Below are 13,379 nucleotides of genomic sequence, written 5' to 3'. Positions count from 1 at the left end.
CAAAAAATAAGGCACCCTCTCTTTTTGTCCTTTCTTTCCTCCCCCGTTCAAGACATCCCACACTCGTTCAGATCACGGCACGTCGTCGTTGTTCACGTCAATCGTTGGTCCATTCTGCTATCTTGAAGCCTGTTGAAGTTCTGGTCTGGCACTTTCAGCAAGATTCCTGCATTTCGCCAACCCAACCTCATCGCACACGAAGCGTTCATTGGAGCCTCCCTTTGAACGTCTGCCTTCGCATTACGCAGGCATTTCCAGCTCTTCGTCGACCGCCTTTACAAGCCGATTTTCCTGCGCCCTTGGCCCTCATCTTGTTCAATCGAAGACGCTGTTGCGGTGGAGTTTCGTTGTGGTGACAAAGCTTTTCGCGCTCTTGGTTATGCTCTCCAACGCACGGAATTTGCAACCACGGCCGGCAGATGTGATCGTGCGGAACACAGATTTAGTCGAAGAGCTCTTTGTAGCATTTCTTGCAGCGCATGGCACCATGGACGAGATGGCTGAACAGTCTACTTGTCAGCCTTTTTGCTCGCACTTCTACCGTCCTCGCTCAATTTCCCCCCCTCCCTGCCGGTGATTCCCTTGTCACAATTCCTTCTCCAGTCGACTCAAATGTCTCGCTCGCCTATAAAAGCGTCCCTGTGGGGACTTGTACAACAGTTTTCGAAACTCAGCAACAATTCGCCGGCTACATTACTTTGCCGCCAAACGTCTTGGATCCCAGTCAAGGAAATTACACCATCAACACCTTTTTCTGGTTTATTGAAGCTAGGCAATTACCCGAATCAGCTCCACTGGCAGTCTTCATCAATGGCGGTCCTGGTTCCAGCAGCATGGTCGGTCTTTTCCAAGAAGTTGGCCCTTGTCAAGTTGTGGAAATCGCCAATGGGCAGCTGGGCACGGTTGCGCGAGACTGGGGCTGGGATCGCAGCAGCAACATTGTCTTCATAGACCAGCCCGTTCAGGTGGGCTTCTCCTACGATGTTCTGACCAACTCATCTCTCAATCTGCTTGATGAAACGACTGTCGTCCCACCGACAACGGTACCTATCTCACAGCCCACCTACACTTTTCTCAACGGCACTTTCGGATCGGGGAATCCGTCATTTACCGCCAATACGTCCCAAATTGCCGCTCAATCGCTATGGCATTTCCTGCAGACATTTCTCACTTCTTTCCCGCAATACAATACTGCTCTTCGCACACAAGCTACTGAGCCCACAGCGGAGGTCCATCTTTTCACCGAGTCCTACGGAGGCAAGTACGGACCCGCTATTGGAGCTTTCTTCGGCATCCAGAATCAGCGCCGTCAGACAGACCTCGATTTTGCCAACACGACTATTGATATTACACTGAAGTCCCTGGGCATCATCAATGGTTGGATTGATCTTTTCACCCAGACTCCATATCATCCAAAATTCGCATATGAAAACACCTATGCTATCGAAGCCATCTCACAGCTTCAAGAGCTTAACGCCTTAAGCGCCTACGACAGCGCAGACGGCTGCGAGCAGCAGACTGCCTTTTGCCGCTCACAAGAAGCCGCACTCGACCCGGTGGGCTACGGAGACGTGGATGCAGTCAATGAGGCATGTTCGCAAGCGCAATCGTACTGTGAAGCATATGTAGTCGGCCCATACACTACGTCGGGACGGTCGATCTATGATATCTCTCAAAGTATGCTCGATCCTTTTCCGAGCGCACTCTACTTGGAGTATCTGAACCAACTCTCAGTCCAACAAGCGCTTGGTGTTCCGGTCAACTATAGCCAAGATTCAGTGGCCGTCTTCGCCGCGTTCAATACCACAGGCGACTATGCGCGAGATGGCATTATTCAAGATCTTGTTGATCTTCTCAATTCTGGTGTGAGGATCGCGCTGATCTACGGAGACAGAGACTACATCTGCAACTGGCAAGGAGGAGAAGCAGCCTCTTTCGCTGTAGCCGGTGCGGCTGGTCTATCGTATCTGCCGTGGTATGCTGCTGGGTATGCCCCCATTGTGGCCAATAGCACCTACGTCGGCGGCGTTGTTCGCGAGTTTGGGAACCTGAGTTTCAGTCGAATCTATGATGCCGGTCACTTGGTGCCTGCCTATCAGCCAGAGACCGCTTTCACTATCTTTTCCCGTATCATTGAGGGAACAGACATCAGCATGGGCATGCCCGCCGATCTGTCGACATATTCGTCAGTTGGGGATGCAAATTCCTCGTACCAGAATGTCGCGCCTCCAATGGCCGAACCAACGTGCTACCTTCGCGCCGTTAACACCACCTGTAACACAGACCAGAAGAACATGCTCGCGAATAATGCTGGCGTTATCATCAATGGAGTTCTTTACGATGATGCTGCCGATTGGCAACCACCAGACCCAGGAATTGTCACTATGGCCGGGTCGCCTGGCACGCCTCCTGTCAGCATAGTTACCAGTCCACCGATGCCAGAAACGAGCACGACGCAAGAAGGAGGGCAAACACCATCCCTGAACACCACGAGCACAACAACAAGTACCAAAAGCTCGACCTCAAGCGCTGGTACTAGAGAACATACCACAGGGAAGCGCCCTTCCAGCAGTCTCCCAACAGGTGTATATACCGCAACAACTATCCCGCCGACGTCAACCGCCAGCAGAACTACGTCTGCCAGCGCAACTAACGCCGCGTCGTCATGCATCCACAGCAACGTTTTTCGTTCTTTGTCGCTTTCGCGAGATACCCGGCCCACGGTGGCAGCATTTCTTTACATGGTCGGGGTACTGAGTCATGCATTCATTGTTTAAGGATTCTTGAAGGGAAAGCACTACCTAAAGTCAAATTGTTGAAATACGAGGGGGACAGCTCTCACAGAGTCAGGACCGCGTCATGGACGTGAATGAGGGTCCTGGAGGGCAGAATGATATGACCACGAAGTAACGAAAAATTTCTTCCAGACGAGAGTGAGGCACTGTTAATGTCCTAGGATGGTCCGAGCGACGTACCGGACAGTCATGATTAGATGGGAGAAGAGCACAAGCCCATAAAACTTAGTCTAGTTCTCCCCCAAGGATGGCGAACATGTGCCTTGTGGCTAATGTGCGCTGACTTGGAGTGGATGGCGGAAAATGCGATGCAACAATGAGATACGATAGCAATGACAGATGGGAAGTCATCGCCAGATCCCGTGTCTCAACGGCAGTAGCGCTTCTGTCGCCGCAGCTGCAGGTAACGTGGCTGAACAGTTGTCTGTAGACCCATTGAGACCAAATGGCCTTGTCTTGGGTGGTATCCGTGGGTCCATGTTGTTTCCATGTCCTCTAGGGGGAGAGGGTAAACTCTTGACAGCCAGCGAGTTCCCTCCGATCCTGGTCCTGGTCCTGGTTTGGCCCTCATGGCGGGATGAATGACACGCACAGAGAGAAAGAGAGGTCGCTCTCCAGGAAGTCCTGCTCGTTTCCCACAGGGCTTTGGCATGGCTTTAGGAGTGAACCGAGCTTGGTTGGACACCGAATGAATGGCCACCAAGTTTGCACAGGGAAGTAAATGGAGGGAGCGGTTCCCATTTCATACAATGATCGCCCCTCAGCGTAAACCTCGGAGTACAGCCCTGGCTGGAGGAGCAAGTATCCAATGTCTGAAACTCAAACGGGGTCATTGATGCCGTGACATTCTTCCTCGTCCACATGAGCGGGTTCGATGCAACGCTGAGGTCCCTGGGGGATGGGATGGACCGCATGAGATACGAGTCTGAGCGGTTCTTCGATACCGTGTCAAGGCTGTCTGCCACTAGGTCAGATTGCCGTACCTCGTATGCCGCACACAGATCCCTAGGACATCGTATGATTGTTGGCCGTGCCGGGGGGTCTTCGAGGATATTGTACGATGTGCACCCACACCGTGTCATCGGGTCAGGAATCACGAGCGGCCCAGGCCGTCGTGTTCTACCCCCTGTTTTGTTGCTGCGATGCTGCAGTATTGTGCTTGTAGGGGCTGTCACCCTGTCAAGAAATAGTTGATCACTGCCCCATGCAATCGTGACTCGCCCTGGCCCAGCATGGAAACGGGACATCATGCCAGGCCGGTTGTGCTGCGAGGGGTCTCTTGCGAGTCGCGACCCCGGCCATCTGCTGTGGAAATTTGTATCGCCGGTGCTGGCTTGTAATGTTGATCCCCTTCAACAGGCCCATACGCTGCAGGGTTCATGGCATGTGACGGTGTAATTCTTCGCCTCCTTGCCGGGAGGTGGATGTTACACCCTCTCTCTTCGTTGGCACCTCCTCCAAGGGATGACTTGTTCGTCATCTCCAAAGAGGTCGACTAAAGAGCAGATGACCCTTTAGGCTTTGCGTCACCGTCGAGTTGCCATATGTAGGTAATTAGTGTGGAGCACACACACACACACACACACACACACACACACACAGAGAGAGAGAGAGAGAGAGAGAGAGAGGGGCGGGTGCCGCACCCTTCTTCTGGCGATGGCTCTTACTCTCTCGACTTTCTGGCATCAGTGGGGGCTCTGGTGCATTCGGGAAAACGAATATACTTCTCGAATTCTCTGCACGACTTCTTGTTTCGTGAAGGTGCCGGGGGAAAAGCAGGTGCATGGTAGCCAGTAACGCAGAGAGTGACTTCTCGAAAGGGGCCCAGGATTACTATTCAGCTGGGCCAAGTATGCATCCCATTCTGGTCATTAGTCTGGATGCCGCTCCTGCACTATTATGTTATGGTGCTGCATTGGCTGGGCGTGTATAAGCATTCCAATTCGGGACCGCATTGGCTGGGAACCCGTTGCCTATATCGTATTGGTTCTGTAAGGCACACGAACGGTTAGTCCCTGGGAAAGACCGCTTGCTAGGCGAGCCATGTGTCATCTTCCGCGCTGCCATCACTTCGAAAACGCCCGAAGAAAACGGGGGCTGAGATGGGCGTCATGGATGTGTCATCCTAAGACTGACCTTGACGCCGATGATAGTGGACCGTCTAGCTAGCAGGGTATGTATTGTAGAGAGCCTTGTTCGCGGATACAATACCAACTCATACGGACCGCAAGGGCTTATTTAACGTTACCTCTGCTGCATTTGGGACATGACAAATTTCCATCCTGGGAGATTGCAAAACCCCCATCCGCATTCATAGATGTCGAGGTCCAGGCCCGCATTATCGAGTGGTACATACAAGGCAATAGAGATTCATTAGGGCGTGCCGCATCATCCTCGTGGCCTCGTCTGGCTTAGCGGAGACTGTTTGGCTCTGGCTAGGACATAGCTGCTCTGGCGTACGGTAAACCTCGCAGCGCCGTCAGGTACTAACGGCCATCAATGCACCGGAACCAGAAACATTTTGCCCTTGTCGGCTCAAGTGCGCGACCAACACGACGTAAGATGACACGCGACGTTCAATAAACAGCAGCTGAGGTTGGATTTGAAAGACGGCGTCAATTGACAAGGCCAATCACTTCTTGCAATTGCTGGTGGCAATTCTAAGCTCTGGTTCGACGAGATCGTTGAATCAGACGCCCTCAATGTCCCGTTCTTGTTCTCGTAAGGTCCCCGGGGAGGGGGAGTCGGATGTGCCCAAGATGAAAGACTCGGAATACCGCCGCGGAAAGTGTATTTGTTCCGTCTACCTCAACTGTGATGCGGAAGGTTTCTCGGGCATGGGCATTGGAAGGTGGTCCCTAAGGGGTTTTCCCTGTGGCCGACAATATGGTTCGCATATGCTCAGGCTGCTACCCAGCTGGCAATGCTCCCCCGTGAGACGAGCAGCGGTGAACAAAAGTTCCACCACCTGGTTTGGGAAGGTAGTCAAGAACGTGGTTTGATGGCGGGCCTTTGGAGTCGGATCGGTTCGTGAACCGATATTGTGGCTCTTCAACTGGACCTGACTGAAGTCGTATACCACGTCTCTGGAATACACGGTATGGAGAGAAGGTCAGACGGACAGTTGTGCGTCAGCAAAGATCAAACAACAGTGACGACGCTTGCTGGCACCGTGGAAGGAGTACAGACGCATCCTCGAGGTTCCCTTGTGGAAGGCGTGGCTCAATAGTTGTTGTTGCCGGAATGCTTTGACTGACGTTGCCTGAATGGCTCTCGTGCTCGAGTCAATGCAGAAGCTCGTGATGCCAGGCATATGTGACAGCAACTATACTGCTATTGCCTCAAGGATGATCACCATAGTCCGAGTCCACAACTATTCCAGCTCCACGGGGACTTGCTACTTCCTCCACAGGTCCTTTTCAACGGATGTACTTCGGGATCAGAAGGATTTGGTACGAGCAAATAGCACCATGTTGACTCTGGTCCTTGGGGTATAGCAATGTCCAACTTTCCGTTTGGAGAGTATGTTTGACAGGATGTCAAACCATCCCCTCAATCTTTGTCAGTGCTCGACACAACCCGGTTGCTCTGGAACGAGATGGCTGACTTGATGATATAGTGAGACCAGCATCATCCATTTGAGATCGATCCCATTCCTCGATATGGTAATGGCATTGATTCCGTGACGCAGATCGTATTTTGAAGGCCGTATGACACAGCATCGCAGAATCGAGCCTCCAACCAAATGCACATGAAGTTGACGAGCGCAGTTTTCTGGACACCGTCAACGAAGACGATTCTCCAATTCGGGAGATATGTGGCGTTTCATCATTATGCCCGATTGGGCTTCGACTTTTGGAGACTGCAGCTTTGCATGTTGATCCCGGACAGGGAGCTCGGCTCGAGGGGGGATGGGATGCAGCCAAACAGAGGATCTCGGGTACCACCTAGTGGTAATCATCCTGGATTGTGCCGTCAGGGTGACAAAGGTCCCTCAGAAGATACAGGCCTATTCGTACGGTCGCTGGTCACGAAAACGGATTGTCCCACGGCTCCCAGTGCACTGAGGTGTATCAGTCCTTCGACCCAGAGTCCGGAAGTTGGAAGGATACAAGGCTAGTATCGGGATGTGCGGAAGAGACAGAGGCCAGCCACAGTACGAGCAAGTCCGCTGCAAGGTGCCCATGGCATGCAGCATCATCCGCCAACATTCGTCTGGGTGCAATCCGCAACTACCCTATCCTGCCCGCCGCCCCCGAGGTGGTCGCAGCCGACTGAAGACAGACCCAGATATTGATTCGACTGGGCTGTGTCAGGGTCAAGGCCTATCGGGATGCCCTCCATTATACTGAGAAAAGGGTGAGATTTCAGGTCGAGGTCGGCAACACGTACAAACTCATATTGCATTCGACGCGACCAAGTCATTCATTATGGCAGTGATATTGGCCGACGTCGTGCACGGACAGATTGTCTCAGAGCATCAGCAGTGGGTCTGAGGCAAGTCGCGGAGACGACCAACAGCTTCCTGCTGATTCTTGGATTTCGCCATTCCATCCCCTAGGCACAGAGAGGCATCGAGCCCGAACATCTCGGTCAAATTGGATGAGGCACAAAACAAACCACCGCCCGGGAGAGCCGCATTCCTGCGTCGGCCAGCTCAAGGCAAGGTTTTCCAATTCAATTAGGTCAGCACCAAAGAACGATGGTCGTGCGAGCATCGTCGCGGCGCAAATGATTACGCATTGCAAGCATGTTGGCCAAACATGCTTACTGAATGATGTACGAGAAGCGGTAGCCTTATCGGTTAATAGGTGGCGGCGAGTGCACGCCATCGTGCGCCTCCGATGGATGTATTACAGAATGCCCCAAGCAAGGCGACGTTCACTATTAGCCACATGCCTGGTGTCGCTGAGGCAAAGGATGACCCAGGCACACACGGTAGCCAGGATTTTGCTATGCGACATGGTTTAATTCCAGATGTAGCATGACGAAGGAATACGATCGGCGAAGATCCAAGGGGGCCAAGGCCGCCCCCCAGCCGATGCACGTCTTGCGACAAGTCTATTTTTGTGGTTAGAAGGTATCTCTCGAGGGCAAGAGACCGCAATAATGGTTTCAATGTACCCGTATAAAGGCGAGCAGCTGACGATGATGGGATGCGGCCCGATGATCAGTCAGCTAGAAGGAAGGACAGGATGGAGAGGATGCTTGAAGGATGGAAACAAGGCTTCGATGGAGAGTCGGAAATCACGATTCGAAAATAGGTGATCGACTGGTTGTGTATGGCTGTCGGAAAGGAAGCAAGGACCACCAGGGCTGAGGCCCCAAGATCGTCATACAACAGAGTGGCGGTGGCAATACCGATCGGAGAGGAGCAAAGAAGACAACAGCCGCATCAAGTAGTTGCCAGCAAATACGTCGCCTGGTGGTAATGATTCATGGAATTCGCAAAATAGATACGGTATGAAGTGGTATGGAGTGAGACACGAGACTCAGACCGAACAGTCAGGGAACAGTCAGCAGGGGAGGTTCTTCTTCACGATGGCTGTGACCGGAAAGGGTAAATAGTCCGGAGCCAACGGGAAGCTTAAGAAGAGGCAGCGATGGGCTTGGTGCTTTGACTGCTGCAATGGCCTTGGATGTCTCAATGGATACCGGAAACGGCATATGTAGTCAGCAAACAGGAAACGGCGATTGGGCCAAACATTTAAACGTGATCGGACCATGCGCCACTCCGAGAAGGGACTAGCGGCTCCCGAACAAACAGCGCGCTCAAAGCAGCGGGGTATTGTTGGACTAGCACTTACCACCTCCTTTCTAGGGATAGTGCGCCGCCAAGCCACTGGTGACGCGAGGGGCCTCTTCTCGGGAGCCGGTGATTGGCGGCAGCAAGGGCCAGGGCGCCCCACTCCGAGTCGCGTCGCACTCTGGTGGCACTCGCATCAAACTACTCGGTACAAGTACAAGGAGTCCGTACCGGGCCCTCCCATTAGGTAAGAAATTGCTAATCCACCCATCCCTCCTCGGTGCCTGCGCTCCCTGATTTTCCTTCCTCTTTTCCCACTCTCGAGGCTCCCCTTGTGGCGGGCGCAGCGCAGCGCAATCAAGCCTCGTTTTTCGTCCATCGTTTTCCGCCGCTTCGCCTCGCAAGCTCCGTCTTCCCTCAACCCTTATTACTCATCACCCGGAGCCTGACCACGCAACCCACAACCCACGCACCGACCAACAACTTCGACCACGCACAAACCAAACCCTTTGGCCTTTCCAGCTGCCCGTTGCCCGTTGCCCGTATCGTCTCTTCTCCTCCTGCGGCCGCCGGCTCGATTGCTGCCTTTTTACATTTGGTCATAACCGCCCCCTCCTGCTTGTTACGAGGACTTCCCCAAGGCCTGTGCTGCCCGTCACCCCGTCTGCACCTCACATCACCACGGCCCTATCATCATCATCATCATCATCATCTCCCCCCATTCGGTCTTGATCAGACATCATTTCCTCTGGCTCCTTCGTACCATCCCTCCGGCTCCTGCGACTTGTAGCCTGTTTCGTCGGTCGTTCCAATCATTCAGCAACTCCACCACGGGCTCCCCTCCTCCCCACGAAACAGAGTCCATTATTGTCATCAGTATAATCATCATCATCGATGCAACCGGCACTCGCTCCTCGCACGGCTAGCTCTTCCTCAATCATGCCTCAGGTAAGCAGCCAAGACCACCCTGGTCCTTACTCAGACTGCTGCTTTGCGCTTTGCCCATTGTCCAAGTGGTCCTCGTACCCAACTTCTATCCTGGGTCTTCATCAAACTTGGGAGCCCCCAGGCAAAGAATCTGGCATACCGGGACCACGGACCACCTGGGACGGACCCCCCTTTGACCGCCCTGCCCATCTGGAGTCCTGCTGGGATGGTGATTCTCGCAGGCCATTCCACCTCATCCCCGTCGCATGACTTACAGTCACCCAAAGCATCACCATCACCGCAACTGTGGTTCCCCCATGTTCCATGTTCCATCTTCCCCCTGTACCACCCAATCACCCGCTCCCCTTTTCACCGTCACAACCAGGCATCGGTGCCTGGCTCCATCTCTCTGCCTTCCACCACCCCCCATCCTGTCCCAAGCCTTTTTCCTCGAGGCCCCCCTCCCTCTCTGGATCTTGCATCAACCTTTTCCACGCTGCCCACGCCCCCCCAACACTAAGGTTTTACGGCAAACGTTTCTGACCCGTTTGAGCAATAGGACATTGTCAAATCCGAGCACTGTACGTATCGTAATCCTCGACCCACTCTGCGCTCTGGGACTGGGGCCTGAGACCCTCCGGCCCTCACCCATCACCCGCTATTCCTTGTCCAGCCTTCTGCACCATTTGCTCGCCTCTTCCTTCTGCTTCCACACATTCGCCCTGGTCGCTTTCCCTTGCATGCCTACACCTGCCCGCTGCCTATCGCCGATCCCGTTCCGCGATACCCAAATACCGTATTGTAACTTTGGTTTGGTTTGCGGTTTTTTTTACCGTTCACCACACACCCCCCCCCTGCAAGAACAGCATCATTTATCCTGTCCCCAAAAAGAAGCAAGGGTATCGAACCACCCCCTCCCCCCCCCGGTCTCCTCTCCCGTGGCATACATATACCCTCGAGGGCCACCTCCTCTGTCCAGCCTTGTCTCCCCGTACCTTGTTGGACTTGAGGACTTTGATTGTTCTTCGGACTGTTTGTGTCTTCTCAACCCGCTCAGATTGATACACCATAACATTCTCTTCTGTACCACCACACCCCACAACACCATGACATCTATTACTCAGCTACTTTCCCCGTGGCCGGTCTCTAAGCATTCAATAGTTCTGCGCGAGCAACACTATCCTCCACCACCTCAGTCATCCATGCTGCCGGATCATCTCGACAGCATGCCCCAGCACCACCCCTCGCCGCCACAAGATCCTGCGCACAACGACACCGTCACCGGCAGCGCAGAGAGCGATGGGGGCGAGAACAATGGCGATGGCCGCAAAGGCTACGGCAAGCGTGAGCTGAGTACCAGCAAGAGAGCTGCCCAAAACAGAGCTGCCCAGGTGAGAAAGACTTGAGCCTGTCGGTTCTTTGACCTTGTGCCTGTGTATGCTAACGCTGCCGACTCCAGCGGGCCTTCCGACAACGAAAAGAGGGCTATATCAAGAAGCTCGAAGAGCAAGTGCGAGACTATCAGGTTCTGAGCGAAAACTTCAAGGCCGTTCAAGCCGAAAACTACCAACTCCGAGACTACATCATCAATCTCCAGTCTCGATTATTAGAGTCGCAAGGCGAGGTGCCGCCGCCGCCCAGCAACGTCGACGGCCTGCAACCTGGCAAGGCCGGCCCTCCTCAACAACCAGGCACCTTACCTCGTCTATCAGAATTGGGTGCGGTGGGCCAACCGCAGGATGGTCTCAACAGCCTCCACCATGACCCTCATCGCAGTGGCTATCCCGATCCAACATTTTCCGAGTCTCCTGTCACCAAGCGCCCGAGAACAGGATCAGCCGAAATGACGCCATCTCAAGCAGCATTGCAAGGGCCTGCCATTCTGTCACAGCAGCCTGCAGGTGCGCGATAAGACGACGAGTTTTCTTCAGTTTTCTCCTCCCGCACTCGGCGGGAAGACCAGTGTCATGAGAGGGGCGTTTTGCTCTACAAGGTTCACAGGAAAGGCATTGCTAAGGGGCGTTGACTCGCGCTGGGCTTCCCAATGGGGGCGGACCATCGCTGTACTGAACATGAATGTAACGGCGTTCGGGAACATAAATCAAGGGCGACGATCGCATGAGGTCAGGGGCAAAGGCGCTTGTGATGTCAGACCTTACCAGACCCAACATTTTCAAAAGGGCGCTGGCTGAATGATGATGACGAGCAAGAACAAGAAGAAACGGTAGATGTGGGAAGGAATGGCTGTGTGGATAACACGCCACCGGCCAAGACAAGTGTGATGGAGTAAACGTCTCTCTACACGTGTACTACCGTTGAAATCTGGTAGCCAGCAACATTGTACAAGAATTCAAGGCTGGTGTATGAAACGAACTCGAGCGTGTGGTTGTGTGTGAGCGCGTCGCATTCATTGTACAGCCAGATCCTGAGTCAGCTAGCAGCTCGCAGAGCTTCAATGAGGCTTTCCATGACGCGAGAGGAACCGAGCTTGGGTGCCCGCGCATGGGCTTTGACTTGCGGGTGGTTTCTGGTTCCTAACTCCGACCAAGGCCCCAAAGCGTGTCAGTATTAGTGATCCTGACCATGATTACGCCAATGAGGATCCCCTGGCCTGCAAAGGGATCGCTCCTAAGGCTATCACGTCCCGCGTGTCATGCAACTCTGCTAGTCTCCAGAAGGACAAGGACCAGCCCTCCCCGTCTCCTCTTTCCCCCGCCAGAGATTCAGATTGTGGGAACGCGGCCGCCTGGCACTAGGGCTAAGCCTCTGAGGGTAATCAAGCGACTGATATTACATTATCTGCCTGTGAAACCGACGGGAATGAGGCCAGTCACCTTGCCAGAATAGGACTGCAGCCCGCAGCGAGGTACTACCACGAATGGCGAAAGCCAGTATGCCTTTGACCCTCCATTTTTCCCTCACGATCTCTGGCCTTGCGTTTTCTCTCCCCCTCTTCCGACACCCCGAGGCGGCGGCGCAGGACTCGCGGGTACGTCAGCAAAGGTTCGAGGGACTGGAAAGGGTGCCCGGAGCCGATGTATGGAGGAGCAAACAAAAAAAAGGTGACAACTCCCAAGTCTGGCCCTCGTTCTTTTGGGATACGGCCGAGGGCGGAAAGATGCCTAGGAGATATCATTAGCACACAATATGGGGAAGGCCTGCGGACAAGCGCGGGTAATGGTTTAGTAATGCAACCCGAGTCCATACATCCCAGGACCCCAAACCGCCACGGGGGGGGGAGAGGTAGGGAGGTAAGGGCAATTTTGGAATGTCAAGTCAGAATGAGATGGTCGACTCAGACTCAGCAATACAGTAATGCGTCCAGAACCGGTAGTACTGCCAAAAGGTTACAAGGAGGTGTTTCATTGCCCCCCAGGAGACTTGGGTACCGTGACCTGGGTCGCTTACATGAAGTTAGTACCGGTCATTACACACCCCCCGAGCGAAAAGGGCAGGCTGAAAATTACCCAAATAATAATACGCATCTTGCTGTGGCCGACGCCCGATTGGGGCAATGGCGGAGGCCCCATGCCCGCAGGGGCCAATCAGGATAGGGGCTATTGTATCCTTTCTCGCCTTAGTTTCTGTGTGTGCCTGCACAGAAGCTTCCCCCCCAAGCCCAGCCTCTGACACGCCCATTTGCCGTCTTGCCGCTCTCACTGCTTTCCATCAATCACCACCACCCACGCTCACATTCGCACGGATCGGCCCTGCCGAAACCTCATTTCTACCGTCTACCGCCTACCGCCTATCGTCCCGAGCCCGGCCAGGCGTCCCTGTCTGCAAATGAACATTGAGCCAGCGTCGGATGCACCCCTTGAAGCACCTTCGTCGCCCAACAGAGCGCGACCTGGGCCCTGGGTAAATCCCCTTCATGCCTCTGCCCCCTCCCTCGTGGCCTTCGAAATGTT

The 13,379-nt window shown here is 54.0% G+C and overlaps 2 protein-coding genes across 3 annotated transcripts; both read left to right on the top strand.

Annotated features, from left to right (window-relative positions):
• Window positions 1-29: 29 nt before the first annotated feature.
• Window positions 30-3,149, top strand: PV07_00489 (uncharacterized protein). Its single transcript, XM_016386944.1, has one exon. The coding sequence runs from the start codon at window positions 480-482 to the stop codon at window positions 2,775-2,777; it is 2,298 nt and encodes a 765-aa protein (XP_016253872.1). The 5' UTR covers window positions 30-479; the 3' UTR covers window positions 2,778-3,149.
• A 5,739-nt stretch (window positions 3,150-8,888) lies between these two features.
• On the top strand, window positions 8,889-12,018 carry PV07_00488. 2 transcript variants are annotated; one of them, XM_016386943.1, is made up of 4 exons: window positions 8,889-9,489; window positions 10,028-10,049; window positions 10,630-10,859; window positions 10,928-12,018. In XM_016386943.1, the coding sequence occupies exons 1-4, from the start codon at window positions 9,436-9,438 to the stop codon at window positions 11,378-11,380; spliced, it is 759 nt and encodes a 252-aa protein (XP_016253871.1). In that variant the 5' UTR covers window positions 8,889-9,435; the 3' UTR covers window positions 11,381-12,018. The 2 variants fall into 2 exon arrangements, with proteins under 2 accessions (XP_016253871.1, XP_016253870.1); XM_016386942.1 differs by having other exon boundaries at window positions 10,028-10,859.
• The last annotated feature ends 1,361 nt before the right edge of the window (window positions 12,019-13,379 follow it).

Source organism: Cladophialophora immunda (assembly GCF_000835495.1).
Source record: "Cladophialophora immunda strain CBS 83496 unplaced genomic scaffold supercont1.1, whole genome shotgun sequence".
Taxonomy (NCBI): domain Eukaryota; kingdom Fungi; phylum Ascomycota; class Eurotiomycetes; order Chaetothyriales; family Herpotrichiellaceae; genus Cladophialophora; species Cladophialophora immunda.
Note: the sequence above shows the minus strand (reverse complement) of the source record. Positions and strands in the feature narration are given on the sequence as shown.